The sequence below is a fragment of the Pelecanus crispus genome, chromosome 14 (assembly GCF_030463565.1).
Source record: "Pelecanus crispus isolate bPelCri1 chromosome 14, bPelCri1.pri, whole genome shotgun sequence".
In the NCBI taxonomy this organism is placed as follows: domain Eukaryota; kingdom Metazoa; phylum Chordata; class Aves; order Pelecaniformes; family Pelecanidae; genus Pelecanus; species Pelecanus crispus.
This window is the reverse complement of record NC_134656.1, coordinates 15,896,949-15,914,605: the sequence shown is the minus strand read 5'-3', so window position 1 is coordinate 15,914,605 and position 17,657 is coordinate 15,896,949. Positions and strand designations below refer to the sequence as shown.

Below are 17,657 nucleotides of genomic sequence, written 5' to 3'. Positions count from 1 at the left end.
GTAGCTGGGTGCTGATGTATTGAAAAAGTATTTTTTTTTTTTTTCCTCTGTAACAGCAAAATACGAAGAGCGTTTTTGCTTTTTTTCTAAATCTGGGACAGTGAGAAATTGAAGTATGCACAGCTACGTGGAGACGAATCAATTATTAGGAAGACTTGTCTGGAGAAAAACCTGCAATTTATGGACAGTGAGAGGGCAGGTAGATGAGACTTCCTTAACCTAAATGCAGATAAATGAATAACCAATAAATTCTGTGCCTATCATCATCATCTCCATCACTTGCTTTTTTCTGCTACACTTTCTTCTTTTTTTTTCCACTCTTCATCTGTGCTTGTCTTTTTTAGACAGCACTGTGCTGTATTTGGAAAGTGCCGCCGCGTGGTGCCTGACGCTGGGAAGGGGCAGCCGAGCAGCGCGTCCTCCCGAAAGGAGAGCGGGATCGCTTCCAAGGAGGAGCTTCCGCGCTACTCGGGCCAGCCCCTGCGCCAGCCCGGGCCACGAGCAGGGCTACAGAGAAGGGTAAGAGGGCGAGCCCAGGCGGTGTTTCCTCTGATGCTCCTCTGATGCTCCCTCCGGCTCTGGAAGGTTTCTGGTGGATTATTTGGCTTGTGACCATCGATATAGAGTGGTTTAGGTTGGAACGGACCTTCAAGGATCATCCAGTCCAACCTCCCTGCCACGGGCAGGGACATCTTCCACCAGACTAGGTTGCTCAAAGCCCTGTCCAACCTCATCTTGAACACTTCCAGCGATGGGGCACCCACAGCTTCTCCGGGCAACCTGTTCCAGTGTCTCAACACCCTCGTTGTAAAAAAAACCATCCCAAAGGGTCTCCTGCCAGGCCTTCTGCAGTCCTGCCCTGCACGCGGGGGGTCTTCTGCACCCGCACAGCGCTCCGCCGAGGACACGGAGCAGCGGAACCGCAGCCTGCCGCTGGGGAAACGCCGCGCTGACGTGGGAAGAGCGGATCCGAACAAAACTTCTCACGAATCCTCTGTGTAAAGGCAGCTCTAGTGCAGTATTTATAACCTTTAAAATTCTAATTTAAACATTGACAAAACCATGTTACTTTCTAATTAAATCCCATTTTCTCCCAGGGATTTTAATTTCAAAGTGATTTATCAGATTTAAGGATCCTCAAAACATTTTGCATGTTTTTTTTCTAACCTGCCATGCCCGCTGATTTATTTTCCTTGTTCGTTAGCAGGAGGATTCATTAGTCATTAAGCGAGTGGGTGGGTGGGGGAGAAAAAATGGTTAGTGATTATGAAAACAAAAAATCAGAGCTGTAAGAAGCATATGTTGGGATCGTAATCCTGACACCTCTGTGTCTCAGCAAAGCAGCTAGTAATTGTACCGTAATGAAATGTTCTTGTTTGATAACCAGTTAATTAGAGAAGACAATTATTCCAAACCCCGCTGACGCCCACGAATGGCTCCGTGTCACGCAGGCACTGAATGACAGCCGGAGCTGTTATCGGTAACCTCTGCATCCCAGCCCACCTGCTTTAGCAGAAACGCTGCTTCCCAAGCCTGGGGAAGGATGAAAAGAACCCAAATTCTCCCCAAAAAATCAAGGGGTCCACTGATCCCAAGTGAAACAAGCCGGCAAGGTGCGCTGGCAGCCCAGAAAGCCAACCCCGTCCTGGGCTGCATCCCCCGCAGCGTGGCCAGCGGGGCGAGGGAGGGGATTCTGCCCCTCTGCTCTGCTCTGGTGAGGCCTCACCTGGAGCCCTGCGCCCAGCTCGGGGGCCCTCGGCACAAGAGGGACGTGGAGCTGTTGGAGCGGGCCCAGAGGAGGCCACAAAAATGATCCGAGGGCCGGAGCCCCTCTGCTGCGAGGCCAGGCTGGGGGAGCTGGGGGTGTTCAGCCTGGAGAGGAGAAGGCTGCGGGGAGACCTGAGTGCGGCCTGGCAGCGCTGAAAGGGGCCTGCAGGAAAGACGGGGACAGGCTTTTTAGCAAGGCCTGTTGTGACAGGACAAGGAGTAATGGATTTAAACTAAAGAAGAATAGATTTGGACTGGACATAAGGAAGACATTTTTTACACTGAGGGCGGTGAGGCACTGGCAGAGGTTGCCCAGAGAGGCGGTGGAGGCCCCATCCCCAGAACCATCCCAGGCCAGGTTGGACGGGGCTCTGAGCACCCTGCTCTGGTTAAAGCTGTCCCTGGCACTGCAGGGTTGGGCTGGGTGATCCCTAAAGGTCCCTTCCCACCCAAAGCGTTCTCTGATCCTATGATTCTATGAAAAGGCCTCTGCTGCAATCCTAGATGGAGTTTGGGGCATTTTGCTTCAAAAAAGAGATAGACCATCAGGAGAGAAGTGCTGAAAAGTGCAGCAAAGGTCTCCAGTAGGACAGCTGAAGGACTCTATTTATTTAGCTAGGAGAGAAGACCAAGAGGAGCCACAGCCTCCAAATGCGATGCAGCAAAGAAGGAGGCAATGAATGATCCTCTGCATCTACTGCAGATAGGAAGAGAGGCAATAGGCTTAAATTGTATCAAGGGAAACGTTGGCTAAGCGAGAGGAAAGCATTCCTAACAGTAAGGATAATTAAGCACTGGAAGAGATTGCCTGGGGATATGTGTAATCTCCACTACTGAAGGTTTAAGAACAGATTAGGCACACATCCATCAAGAATGGCTTAGGTAGAGATGATCCTGACTTCAGGCAGCAGTATGGTCTGGTTGACCTCTTAAGTCTCTCCTTGCCCTCCCTTCTATGATTCTATGACTGGGGTTTCAACCCCCGCCCCCAAAATGTATAAATTTGGATTTTATTCTGCTTGTAAATCTGGAGGGTTTTTCTTGTAACTATTGTACATTTTCCTTCAAGATATCTCTTGGGATCATCATAACTTCTGGCTTATTCATAAGATGACTCAAAAGTACCTCTTCCCTGCACAGTGGTGTCTGCCACACCACCCTTCTCTTTGCATACCACCTCCACACATCATAAATGCATATAACAAACATGGCCACATCATCCTTATTCCCTCCCAGCTCTTCCTCACCCCCTCGCACCCTCCTCTGTACCCCTCCAGCTCCCTTCTTGGGGAAGGCTTAATCTGTCCCTCCCACCATTAAAACCAACTAACCCAAGCTACTGTGTAAATCTCAGCACACCTCCTTCGATCTAATGGCTATAGTCTGGATTGCTAACTCCTGAGGTCAACAAGCTTGGACGTGGAGGCACCTGTCAATGATGCCCATCACGAGGTTGCTGGTTGAGCGGTGCTCCAGTTCCCCCAGGCTCTCCCAGCTATGGCATGGGAGCTGCCCCACACCTGACATCCCCGAGGACACCTACATGGAAGGCTCTGGCTAAGGGAAGGCTCTGGTTTCAGAAGAGCTCCTCCTTTATCCTGCTGGAGATACAGTGCTGTGAAGCAGTCCTTCGGAGAATGAATGGATAAACCCATAATCAAGTAGCAATTACCATTGATTAAAGCGTCCTGAAAGAGTCATGCTGTCCTCTGCCTTGACTTCATTGTGCCACCTGGGTGTAAGTCATCTACCATGTGAGGACACATGTGTGTTCCCAGGACAACCCACAGAAGACTCCAAAACAAAGTAGAGGAGGAGGGTGACAAATACAACCCCTAACCTCCATGGAGGATGAAAGACACACAACATGCAGCTCCCACACTTCTGATTTTGCTCTCCAAGAAGAGAAGTCACACTCTTGGAGCTGCTTTTAACAGCAGTTCTGCCCCTTCACATCTTCATGATCATTATCCTGGTCTCCACCAGACCTCTCCTGAAACCTTGTTTGGAATCGGTGCTTTCATCCTTCTCCAGTACATGGCTGTCCTTGACACTCAGAAGATGCTGAACCTCCTTCCAGGCCACGGCAACTGGTTGGACCCTTCCAGCCCCTCACTGCTAGGACTTTGGGGCAACAGCAGGAAACTGCAACCAGTGGTAGCTCCACTGCTGACAGCCCTGTGCAATGCTGGAATTGGGCAGTTTGATGGCTACATTGCCAGGCAGCACCTGCTGCATGCAGTTCCCACGGGATCTCTCCCCTGTGATGGCTCTGCCATAATACAGCTTTACAGCTGGCCCGAGATGCCTCTGTCCCACCGCAGATATATGCAGCGTCCTGTCACCAGGTGATGTATCAGGTTCAATAAGCAGATGGATCTGATTAGATGGGTGATCTATTATTTTCTGCTGAGCGAGTAATTTTTCTGCTGGGTAATTTATCCCTGGAGTGTGAACGCTGTGTTATTCTCCAGGCTGTGCATTTGTATGGGAAAATCACACATGCATTTGGCCATGGAGTCACTTAGCGTTACTGAACTGGTCCTGGTGAAGCAGGGCTATTGCGAGCAAGAACTCATCTCCAGTACCTTTGTGTCCCCAGCGAGTCCCCAGACTCATAAACTCAACTGGAAATGCTGATTTTGTCTGACTTCGCTTCTGATCACTTAGGATGGGAAGCCCTGGTTTAGCCTGAGGTTCACTCAACAGATTGCTCAGAAAGTTCTTGATGCCTCTACTCTGAGTTTCCAGGGTCTAGGGGAACACAGACCCAATGCCTTGAATTTGTTTCTGGATTTCCTAATGAAAAGAAGCAGGTTCCAGAGACATCTGCAACTGCCAGCTTGGCAGTGTTCCCCATGCTCCATCATCACCAGGCTCCAGACCAGCATCCTCTTCCCCCAAAATACAGTGGGCAATGGGAAGGTGCTCAGAGAGGGAATAAGAGACCATGGCAGAGAAGAGCAAATCCCACCGGTGACTTCCCAACATGCTCTGGAGAGTTTCCAGGCTTATCATCCAAATGGAATCCCCCGACGGAGGACAGCCACCCAGGGCTGGGTGTCACCTCTTGAGCAGAGCTGGCCCACAGCAGGGCCGGTGGCCCCTTGGAAGGAGGGGAGGGGGCTGCAGCCCTGCCGGGGGGCACGAGCTGGGACCAGGAAGTGAGCACTGCGTCCGTGCCGGAGAAAAATCCTTCCTAGTGAATTAGCAGAGTTTGCTCCGATCTAATGCTCAAATTCTCCTAATTTCTGTCAAATCAGGCAGCCCTTTTAAACCTCGCCGGGTAACGCTGCGAACGCTGGTCTCTATCTGCTAATGAAAAAAAATAACACTGAGGCACGGGATTCTGCGAGTCTCAAGCAGGGACCTGGAGCTGCAGGCGGATTACTACGACAGGTACCCCATTTGATGATAATGGCTGAATTAGCATTTCACTCTCCACCAAAGTCTAAGCTATCTCTACAGGAACAGCTGCTAAACTATTTGCAAAGTTCAAAGAGTACGTATTAATATTTTTTTTTTTCCCCGAGTCACATTCTTCAGATTCCCATGTAAGCTTCTTAGAAAGGGCCACGCCAGCTGTTGAAGAATGAAGATTACAATGTCCTGCTAATGCAGCGCCGGAGATATTTAAAGGTATTGTTATCTATTAGTTACGCACACACGGCCACACTGGAAGGGGTTAAAATGGGGAAGAAAACGGCGCTTTGCCGAACAGGTGTCCTTGAGCAGTACCCAAGGACACGGAGATTGCTAATCCTGTATTCCACAGCATGATCAAATCACCAGGCAACAGATATAAATAAAAAAAGGCAGGAAATAAGGAAATTTAGATACAAGTGTGTCAGAGGGAAAATGAAGATTCATTGTGAAGAGGCTGAGAAGAGAAGAAGAAGAAGGAACAAAATGACAAAGGCAGAAATGATAAACCAGTAAGAATGAAAGAAAGGGGGGGGGACACAAAAAAAAAGCCTCTCCGTGAAATACAGGTCTGTGACAGCAGCAGCCAAATCAAAGATGCTCCTAGATTATATGGTTTCTTGCATAATACGCATTCTGGTTCCCGCTTGGTGTTTGTCTTTCAGCTAGCGCACGGGGAAAAAACCGTATCTGAAATGGGACATGAGCAACCTTTATTTTGCTTGTTTCATCAGGAGGAGAAAGCAAATTTGCTTTGTGGGAGCAGCAGCACCTGCTCAATGGCAAATAAATAGCTACAGCTTTGATATTACAGTGCATATAATCATTAGCAGCCCAAATGGCAGAGGATTAACCCTCTGTGTGCTGGCCTGAGCTACTTGGCAAAGAGGTGGCATCTTGTTTCTGCCTCAGAAATGCTCCACGGAGCGTCCGTGGGGCGAGCGCAGCTGGAGCGGGGCTGAGGGGGTGGCACAGGACCACCCTTCCCTGCCCGAGGCACTGGCTGTGTTGCACCGGCAGCATGGCTACGAGCCACCGGCACTGGGCTTTCCTCGTCCCTTCAGTGCTGGCACTGCAGCCACCCCACGCTCTGCATAACTCCCCTGTGCGTGATGGAGCTAGGAGGGATGGACGGACACGTCTGCAGGCACAGCAGGGCACGTGCCGGGGGAATCACAAGTCCAAAATGCCCTGGCTGAGGTTGGGTTTATCAGCCAGCTTGCTTTGAACCCCCTCCCTGGTTGCTCCCTGCCTGTTCTGCCTGCTGCTCTCCCACAAGGCAGGAACCAAAACACAGCCAGGGTTGGGGAAATGCTGCCCCCACTGGAAAGTGGAAAATAAGGTTCGGAATCCTCATCTGAAGCAAAAACTAACAGTGATATAAACGACTGTTTAATAAGTGCGTGGTGGGGCTGGGGTCTGCACAGTAGCCTTCTGGAGACGTGATGCCCCAGCCCCACCTGGAAAATCTCAGATTGTGAGGGATCCCACTCCAAAATCACATCCTCCAGCCTCAAATCCACCCTCTTTTCTCATGCCAGGAAGAGGGGACGCTTTCTTTAACTAATACCTTGGTCCTAATTGAGCAAGAACGTCCAGATTTGACCTCCTGCTTGCCTACTTGGCCATCGCTGTGTTGGCTTTTCCCCGGGTTGTCTTCTGCACTGCTTTCTGCAGTGAGGATATGAAGATATTCAAAAACGCTGCTGTCACTAGAGCTAGAAGCAGCGCACCGGGTGAAATACTTCCCGTTTCCACCTTTCCACCCCTGCCCAGAGCACGACACTCCTGCCCGGCGATGAGCCAAACCACGGCCCGGTGCAGCCACGGGGCAGTCTGGACTCCCATGTCCCAGCAGGATTTTGGCCAGTGATGGCATCGTCCTGCGCAGTCACCGTCCCCTCCCGAGACGGGCCAAGAGAGTGCTTGGCACGGGCTGCTGCCTTCATCGCGAATGCATGCATCATGTCCTGCAGGCCTCAGGAGAAAGGACCTGCAGGACTTCCTAGGCACTTTTTTTCACATATTAAAGACAATTTGTTAATGCTTTTTTTTTTCTCTTTTTCCTTTTTTCCTTCCCATTGCGTTGCCTTATGACTCTAAACAAACTTGTCTGGGGTTGCTCGCCGGGGAAAGCAAACAGGGACTAAATAAACTCTCTTCCAGCCCAACGCTTCAAGAGTGAACGTGCCCCACCACACAAAGCAGCAATACAGTGCCAGAGCCGAAGATAAATAGCAGCCCTCCAGCCGGAGTCCCGGGCAGGGAGGTAGCTGTCGTGGGAGAAAAGTATACAGCTGGAGACAAAGCCAGGAAGTTAATATTTAAGCATTCAGACAAGGAACAAATGACTTAATTAAATCAATTACAGAGGGAGAAATGGAGCCACTTAGAAAGTGTGTGTAAAGAGACAGCAAGGCTGCTACTATCTCATAAAAGAGAAGAAGGGAGAGTTAGCAGGGAAGATAAACGGAGTGGTCTAATCCCTGCTGTTAATTAAGAGCCGAGCATTTGCACTGCGCTGAGTCAGGGTCACTCCAGCACTTCCATTATATAAACCACATTTGCAGCCGAGCTCAGTGCCCAATCTAGTGAGATATTTGTAACCAGATGGAGTAAGGGAGAGGCAGCCCGAGATGTTGGGAGGGACGAAAGCAGGAGAAAGAGGTGACGTAAAAGCTTTTCCATACTCCTGAACCTCCTACGCCTTGCACCAGTAGCCCAAACCCAGCCCCTGCCCTGTGGCTTCCCGGGAAGCAGGGCTGGGGCCAACCTGCTGCACAAGGAGGGGACCTTCTTCCCTTCTTCAGCATGAGACATTCCTGCGTGATCCCGCAGTGACCAGTCCAAAGAGGAGACAAGGGAGGATCATGAAAACATCAAAGCAACACTTCGTGCAGTATGGTGACTCCAAATGGATCAGCAAAAGGGCTTTCATCCCAGAAGATGCCTTGCTCTTATTCCTGACTTGGTGTGGAGTGGAAAGCAAGGCTATTTCCTAGCATGGCTTCCATTTAAATGACTTTTTTTCCTCCCTGCTGCTCCCTCCCCAAACATAGCTGCTTCAAATGCTGGCCATGGACACCCAACGGGAGACGGCAGCCAGGCTCTAGGACAAGGGCTCACCGCGCATGGGGGGACTGTCAGTTAATGCATGTTTGGGTTCAGAGACCTATCGCACGCAGTGTCAGATCTTGCTCTGCCTGATAAAAAGACATACTTGCTACGGAAAGTGTTCCCTGTGGTTTTCTCAATAGGCAACAAGCAATTACAGGCTTTTGTAACTGACTCAGCATCAACAAAACAGTTAAAGCAGGACTTAGAAGTCTCCGTGTGAAGCAGACTGAAAGCGGTTGACAGCTTTGGGGCAGGAAGGTTTCCTCTGCGAGGCCACTTCAGACATCTCCTTCCTAAGCTTTTAAAGTCTTAACGTTAGATTTCAGGCCAGCGATGTAGAGAGTTAATAGTTTTTGCCGGTTTGCCGTCACTCCTTTTAAGTAAATAAGCAAGTACGAACTCATCTCCCATGTAAGGCTGTAAAAACTCCATGTCAGGGAAAGGCCACTGATGTTTTTGCAAAGTATGATCTTATCAAGAAGAGCTGTCATAAAAATTTGCTCTTCCCCATGTATCAACAGAGAGTTTTTTCTAAAAAAGGGGCAGAGGCAAAGCAAACTCAGCGCACCCTTCTGCAGCCCCATCCCTGCCCTGCCTGCGACACGGCTCAGACCCTCCCTCCTCGGGGCATTGGGTGGCAAGGACCTGTGTGCAGGGCACCCAAAGGAGGTGTCCAAGGGCCAGGTCACAGCACCGCCGCACCGGCTCAGGGCTGGGAGTGCGACATGCGAACCACTTGAGCACCGCTTCGAGTGGCAGTGGGCACTTCAGCACCGCTCCTGAAAATAGCCTCTGTTTCTGTGCATACATTTCTGCCTGGTCAAGCCCCTGGCCACGCTCCTAACGTGCCTGGGCAGACTGTGACGCTCTGTACCGTGGAAAAAGCACATTTCAACAGTTGAAAGAAAAAAGAAAAGAAGAGATCAGTAACTCACTTGTTTTTGTTCTTCTCCCAAACTGTCCCACATTGACGCAACGATTTTCGACACGTCTCCGAAGGTAGCATTGGGGTTTTGCCCTTTGATGGCTGCTTGCGTGTCTCTGAAAAACAGGGCGTAGGCAGACACGGGCTTCTGGGGCTCATTGGGATCCTTCTTTTTCTTCTTCTTTTGGCTTTTGGGCTTTTTGCCCAGATCTGTTGATGGTCTTTTCTCTCCAGTAACCTGCAAAACCAAGAGATGTCCCTTAGCGGTCAGCTGGGAGTAGTCTGATACGAGTCCCCGCTAGAGCTTCTTAGCCAAGGGGATGAGAGAGGGCATGGGCAGAGAAGGGCTCCCAGCGCGGCAAGGAGGGCAGCAGCCCTGGGCCCCCAGGAGCCTCCAGGATCATTACACAAAACGCTGCCTGAGCCTGGCTTGGATGCCTCCTCACAGCCCGGTTCACAGCTTGGGTTCACCCCTTGCTGCTCCGGTGGTCCCTGCTCCAAAGCTGGGGCTTTCCAGACACTCATGCTCGCTCACCCCCCTTCCCCTTCCTCCTCCTTGGCATCACAAGCTCACTCACTCCTTGCTCTCTCCAAACACCTTGCTTCCCAGCCAGATCCTTTTACCAGTCCATTAATTTTTCCAGTATTGGATTCCACACGGCTTCTGATTTCCAGCCCAATAATCCCCCTTTGCTAGCTGCTTCTGACTTTTCTCGCCTGCGCTGTGCCGGCAGCTCAGCCCCCCTGCTCCCAAGGCAGGAGGGTCGTGAGCACCCACCAAGCAGCACCAGCATCACACTGGCCATCACACTGGGGCCATCCAAAATGTCTTTCACCCTGCTAACAGGTATGTACCCCCATCCAGGAAAAATATCCAGGAATTAAACTATTTTAATCTTGTGCAGTAAACGCTTTGCATGCACTGCTGACTCTTTACGACCAGGCCGGGTGAGGCGGATGACGAGGTCTGGCTGTATCCGTGCTCGGTGCCCTGTGGGTGGTTGAACCAAGGGGAGCAGGACACAGGCAACAGTAGTTGGACTTTGTGGCTGCTCAGCATGAAACGTTGACAGCAGGCTGGGAAGTAAAACAGCAAGGTGGGAACAGAGATGTTTCCAGTGAAGGTAGCACAGAAAGAAGATCCTATGGCTGAGCCTCCACCGGGATGCCCTGAACAGCGTGTTGAATATCTGGGACTGCAGAAGCCTCCGCGTGATGTTGTGCAAAGGAAAAGACCCCTGGAAAGTACCTGGACACGCACCAAAGCTCTCAACGCATTAACTGTGGTCAGCGAAAGCTCACACCACAGGGAAGCGTCATTATCCTTATTTTATAGCGGAGGAAAAACTAAATACACCGGTGGTTAAACACGGCAGAGAATAAAACTGCTGCCAGCTGGCTGCTGCAGTCTGGATCTCTGCATCCTCGAGGGCAATCGGGCACCAGCACCTCTGCCCACAGACCCACTGTGCTCAGGCACCAAGTGCTCAGCCACTACCTGACTTCAGCAGTCCCTACTCTACCAGGTGCGCGGGCTAATTATATTACTTAGAAAGTTGCCCAGTCTGTCACTTAGAGGTCTAAAAAAAACCAACCAAACAAAAAAATCAATTGACACAAGTCTAAACACCAAGCCGTTGCAAAAACTGTGCCTCCCTGTGAGTGCTGGGAGCAAAAGGCCTTTTCTCCTGATGGATTTGCTGATTTGATTGCGTGCTTGGAAGCACCGGGATTTAAGAGGCTTCACTTCAGCTGGCACAGGCCAGGCACCAGGAGAAAAGGGCAGCAGCGCTCCTGTTCTCCGCTCAGCAGCTCTTGACTGGTCATTAAGTTCAGTATCAGCGCAGTGACATTTGTCAAACAGACAGTGACCATTAGTGAATGAGCAGAGAGACCAAAAAAATTGCATTTAATTTAAAATTGCCCAATTGGGCTTGAATGGGAGGCCTGGAGGTGAAAGGCCAGCTTATTAGGAGAAAAAAAAATGCATGACAGGGCTTCAGCCCATTAGCAAGTGAGATGGTATTTTAACTAACTGTAATCCTGCTCGATTCACTTAAGTGCCGCGGGGGGGGCCTGCTCTCCTCACCGCCGTTGACCAAGCGAAGGAGCCAGGAACAGGCGCAATGCAACCACAGCCAGGACGATGGTTTTACAGTCGGTCCTGCTTAGGCAGCACCAAAGAGCAGATGGTATTTATGGAAAACAGACGCTGCCCGCAAGGCTGCCTGGAGCCGTCAGTTCCCAGGAGGGAGCAGAGCAGATCAGGACTTTGCCTGGTTTTCCTGGAGTTTACCAGGTGTGATGCAGCACGGGATGAGACAACAGCCCAGCCCTGGACTGCAGAAGATGCTTGAACAACCTAAGCCATGCTTATGGGTCAAGGCAAGCCCTGGCAAGCCAGCGCCTCGCTGCCCCAGAGCAACTGCATCCCCCAAGGGGTGAGCCATGGTCAAACTGACCGTGAAGGCTCGTGCAGCGGGATGAAGTGCGTGGTCACCAGCCCCTGTACAGACCTGCTCTGGGCAGGCAGCAGAAGGTATGTTTGACACCAGATGTGGTCTGAGGCAATTCACCAGTGACAGATGCGATCCCACAAACTGGCGGCTTGATGCCTTCTTAGATGTTGAACCCATGAAGAGCAGGAACCTCATGGACACCATGATTTTAATAACTATGGAGAGAGACCGCTAATCCAGCTGGATTCTGGGCATAACTACCTCCCCCTCCCACACATGTGTACACCCTCCTGAAGCAATGAAGCAGCTAAATGCATTGGTGAGGGTGGGAGACCTCCTAAAATAGTAAGCTCCTTGGCTCAGAGGACCTGCTGGACCTGAACTACCTTCTGGCATCAGACCCATTTCTTTAACATGTGACCTTCTTGGTCACAAGATTAATTTCTGCTTGTTAGACGTTGCTTTGATGACTTGTTGCAGAAAGGCCTTTAATGGCTATATGAAAAATGACCGATGGGTGAATAAAGCAGCTGTGTAGATAAAGAAAGCAAACAGAAACCTGCAGCCCACACCATGGTTCTGCTGCTTTCTTTATACTTATGGTCTCCTTCCTCCATAAAATACATCACTCCCGTTCCACCTGTCTTGCTGGGTAGTTTACAGGGCAGAAAAATGAGGGTGCATGCCTTTAGGATTAGGAAAAATTCAAATCTCTGCAAGTTCTCATAATTTGGACATCTCCAAATTCTTCCTACCCCCACAGGCATCACTGGCTCAATGAGAACAGAAGATCCAACCCCAAAGCCGTGTCCTTCCCAGTGACTCCTGCAGCTGCGGATGGCCAGGAGGAAAGCTGGGTGATGCTGAAAGAGGCAGAGAGAGAGAACCTGGTGTGTAACAAAGCTGAAACTCATTTTCCACTGACATGAAAGGTTTCAGCTCCCAGGTAATTGCCTGGAGCTGTGTGACACAGGCTCTGGGAGACGGCAGACCGTGGGGTCCAGCGGCACAAGCTGTCCCACAATGTCCCCCAAATGTGGAATCACAGAGTTTGAGAAACTCCATGTATTTTCAATCACATGTATCCCTTCTTTTTCCAGTTTTATTCCATGGAAGCTCAATTTTTGCATCCACGTGTGCACTCTGCTTTGAAACGTCCTGATCTGAAGTGAAAGCTGCCAATGGATGAAAAACTACAGGATTGATGGGAATATATTTGCCTGGATTTCCATGGAAAGGGAAAGGTTTTTGCTCAGTCCTAGTGTTTTCCTAGTTTTCCAGTCTCTGCACTGTTTGCTTCTCTGGTTATACGTTCAAATCCTGTCACAGCCATGTATTTTTGTGGGACAAGGCTACAATACCAGTGCTTCTGGTGTCATTCTTGGATCAGCACCTTCCAGGAGAAGGTTTTCCACGAAAGGCTTTAATCAAAGTTCCCCAGGGAGCCCAGTGATTGACCTGCAGGCACAGAGACCCACCGGGTGTTGAGGCAGCAACCCTGCGATTGCTGCAATTTGCCCTCAGTAAATAACAGACGGAAGACTCATGGAACACAGCATGTGTTGCTTGCTTTGCTGGTGCACTGTGAGAAAGGTGGGCAACAACCAAGATGTCCCCCAAACCTTGAGTTTGGAAAACCTTGCGTTAGGAAATCCTTGAGTTTCTTGATGCCATGCTCAGCAGCAGTTGTGTTGGCTGTAGAGGCAAACTCTGTGCCACTAAGACATTGCCAACTACCTAGAACACTGCCTGGGTGAACTAAATGGCAGAAGACCCTTCCTCTTTTAATTTCTGGGTATTTTCCTTAGCAAGCCATGTCCGGTGCGCTGTTAAATCCCACCCTGCATTATTTTCCTTCCTTGTTTTAGTCTCCTCTACCTGCCACCAGAAATCTAATTTTGCACCCAAGCATTTGCAGAACCTTAGCCCTGAACCTGCTTTGCTCAGTGGAGGAAACTGCAGCTTGAGGGACCGGGTAAACTGTGGAGAGAAAAGCCCAACTCTGCCAAACTTGCTGCACGTGCAGCCCAAACATGCGTGCTAGCCTGCCATGCTGTACCTCAGCCTAGGTTGGAAACCATCACCCCATCCTTGGGAAAGTCTCCCACTATATATACATCTTTAAAAACAAAAAGACCAAAAGTTTGTGCTCTTATTTAGCGCAATTTATCCCTCACCGGAAAAAATCATCTGCTGTTTTCTCGCTGTCTGTTCAAACAGGTGACTGCACGTACCTTATAATGTGACTCTGTCTCCTCTTCCTGAGTAGAACTGGAGGGAGATGGTGTAGCAGACTTACTTCCCGGGGGCGATGGGGAACCGTGGGTAACACCGCTCCGCATCCCCATCTGAGAAATCAGCTGTGACTGGCTGAGAGCGCTCATGGGGCCGGCTAACATCCCGGGGCGATTGATCAGGGGCACTTGACGGTTGGATTCATAGGACGCGGCATCCGAATGGACCATCTCCTGGATCTGAGTTAGGAGAATATCACTTTGTAATTAAAAAATGTATTTATTTATTTATTATACTGTTAAATCACTTTAAGACAAACTCTTATGGACCAATTTAAAATTATTCTACACAGCTGGTAAAGTCTTCCTTGTGCCGCCTTCCAAACAAGCTGAGAGCAAGAACTGAGTACCGTGCACCCAGGGCTCTGCTCCTGCCATCGCCCTGCCCACGGGGACTACATAGGTGCCACATCGCCTCTGTACGTAGGTCTGTGTGTCCAGGAGGTGCCCCTGCCTGCCTCAGGGACCAGTGGGGTCTGGCACCTACCAATCTGAAAGAAAAGTTCAGAAATGAGCAATTTTTAGCCAAATCACTGGGAGGGCGTTGCAATGTCCCGGGCATTTCTGGGGCCAAGCCTTGCTGCTGCACACGAGAGGCCATCGCTGAGCACCGGCACATGTTGCGCCGGGGTATTTGGGGCCCATGGGACAGTCCAGCCCTGGGACATCAGCGATGCAGCGTTAGAGGCCGTGGATCCCAAACACGCTCTTTCTGAGCAATACTTGGTGTTGACATTTAGTAACAGCGTAGGTGAAAAAATATCTGCTCGTCTGAGTTTATGAAGGTACCACAACCAACCCTTCTGCATCATCTGTACCGCTGTTGGGTCGCTAGTGCTACTGGGGTTAAACCTAGATGTAGATAAGCACAAAAGCAGTCAGTGGAAGCCCAAGGTCCCTGCTGCCACCACATCAGTCTGCCCGAAGCTGTGACACTACCATCAAGCCAGAGGTTTGTATGTCCCCCAGCACCAAAACATGCCCTGAGACGAACCCCAACGTGTGGGGGCAAGCTCTGCTGGTGGCCACCACCTCATTACAACTCCTCCTGGAGATGACTCTTCCAATTTTAAATATTGCAATCAGTTCCAATCCCACTCAAAATGAATGTAGCAGGAAAAAAAAAAAAGTTCAGACAAGGGCAAAGAAAATTATGGGCTTCCTGTTAAGATTTCGCAGTGAGGGAAGGAACCAGAAGCGATGTATGTGTGTGCATGTGTGTAGGCAAGAGATGAGGGGGGAGGCTACATAATAGAGTTGTCCCCAGAAATGAAGAGTTTCCTAACACCTATTTATCTGTTCTCATAATGCGAGAGCGAGGGGACATGATGGGACCGAAAGGCAGCTAATCGCACAGGGCTGCAGGGACGCACGAGCATGGCCTGGGCCACCAGCACAAGTGCTGCCTCCCGAGGCTGCCGAGCCCAACGCTCTTGAAAGGTTCGAAAGAAAAATGAAACGGATATATATGGCTAGTAAGAAATGTTGAATGCTACATTAGACAAAAATATCTTGTGGAGTGTATATCCCCCGTGTCATGGCATAAACCAAAGTTCAAGTGGTTGGGTCAGGCAGGAGCAGCAACAACGCCCTGTCCTGGCCAAGGAGGGAAGATGAGATAGGGACAAACCTGGCCACGCTGTAGGTGCATGGAAGGTTTTGGGGCTGCCCTGCTGTTTGCTGAGCCAAGACCCCGTTACCAGTTTCTACCATTTTCCCTGAAAACCCCATTTTCACCCCAGGATCCATCCCTGCCCGGCCACCCCCCAGCAGCAGGGCTCAGCCCCACCGCAGCACCGCAGGCAGAGCCAAGCTGCCGCGCAGCCTCATCCAGCCACGGAGGAAGCCAGTGGGAGGGAGAACAAACCCTGCCTGAAATGTTTTCCAGACTTTTTCCCTTTTATATTAATCTGATTAATGTTAACATGAGTTTAAAGACCCAGGCTTTATTTATTAACAATCTTCATTTCCCATAAGCCCGCTGAGGTGCAATCTCTCATTACCAGGGGAGGCTTGCCAACTCCATTAGCTGCACACACAGAAAGAAACCCAGGGAAGACCTGCAAGGGCTCAGTAGGCTTCAGAGGAAATAAATCCAAATGCAAAACCAGATTTATTGCTGCAGGTCAGGAATCAAGAGTTTTACACAACACCTGACAGCATGTTCTGCTCTCTTTCCGATTCTCCATCAGTAGAGGAGTGTGTGTCAGGGGAACAGATTTCCTAGATCTGCCCTTTTTCTGTATTAATTATGAAGGGCAGGGATTTAACTCACAGGAAGAAAATAATGTCTTGTATCTCAACAGCACAAGGATTCTGACTGAGGCTGACTTAGGGGCCACGCTGAATTGCCGTCCTCGGCTTTGGTGGCTGCAAGGAAACACCAGCTTACGGAGGCAGCAGGGTTGGCTTTGCTCCGTTGCAGAGCAGAGGAAACTCACTGCTGCTTGAACTATGGCAAGTTTTATGTGCCCTTAAAACCTGCCTCATTGCAGATGTCTGGCTGCTGCGTGGGAAATCCTGACCAAAAAGACATCGGGGACGTGCACGCCGCAGCCAAGCAAGATGGGGATGGACAATGGGCTTGGGCAGCGCAGGAGGCATCAGAGAAGCAATTTTTGCATTTGTATTTGAATTTGCAAACGTCGTGGGAACGGCCAAGGGCAAGACAGGCAGCGACGGGAGCCTGCAAGGTGGGGAGGCAGGTCAGCACCCATCTGCCGCGCGAGCAGCAAGCTCATTCCCAAATTCCAGTGAAAAAGGTACATTTGTCTTGGATTGTCAGTTTAACCCAGACCTTTCATGTTGGAGAAGATCTGCCAGCTGCTAAGGAAAAGAATAATTTATTGTCCTTATTTTAAATTTAAATGAAGAAAAAGTTTAGAAGATGGGTGTTTTAGAAATGGGGAAAGTTATGAAATGTGGCTTAAAAAATTTTAGAATTTAAAATAGCTCATTCACATTTGCAGCCATGGCAGTCTCTTGGGAAAATACTGTATTAAGACAATTTTTTTGAAACTTTTATTATGTGGCCAATAGACCACAACGGCTCCGTTTATCCATTAAATATGTAATCATACACTTTTTCTTTACAGTGCATATTATTTATGCATCAGAGCAGAACAAGTCCAGGAGTGCAATTATGGATATGGGACACGTGCTGCAAATGCTTATGAAAATTTGCAGGAAAAACCAGAAACCTGAGCCCTGGCTCAGAGAATCCATGCAGAAGCCTCCTGCTGACAGCAACCTAACCACAGCCCTCTCTTAAAAAGTGGAGACACGGCATTTGTCCTGGGATATCCCCCCCGCCAAGGATATCTTAGCCTAGAGGCCTCCTCCCAAGCAGCTGCCTATTTATTTACACCATTAAAAACTGGTGGGTTTACTTAATAACTTTGCTGAATATTGCTGGTTCTGACCCCGCTCTCTCACTCTCCCGCGGCTCCATCTCTCCTCTGCCGGGCCAGGAGGTTTTGCAGAAGGACATGTACAACTGTGCTGCTCACACGCAGCCCTGCTGACAGCCATCTGGAGGGGCAGGATCTGGCCCCACCAATTGCCACTCACTGAATTTCTCTCCGCTTCCCTTTTTTTTTTAAGACAATGCAGTTCTGGAAGCAACACGCCCGTAGCCCCTGCCCATGGCTCCCGATGTCCTCAGGACTGGAG

At 50.0% G+C, this 17,657-nt stretch overlaps 1 protein-coding gene across 1 annotated transcript in view; it reads right to left on the bottom strand.

Moving 5' to 3' along the window:
* Positions 1–17,657, bottom strand: part of TOX2 (TOX high mobility group box family member 2) — a 159,981-nt gene that overhangs the window by 11,558 nt on the left and 130,766 nt on the right. The window contains exons 4-5 of the mRNA XM_075721046.1: positions 13,926–14,165; positions 9,243–9,470 (exon numbers count right to left, since the gene is read on the bottom strand). Coding sequence (XP_075577161.1) covers positions 9,243–9,470; positions 13,926–14,165 — 468 coding nt within the window. The remainder of the gene's footprint in view (positions 1–9,242; positions 9,471–13,925; positions 14,166–17,657) is intronic.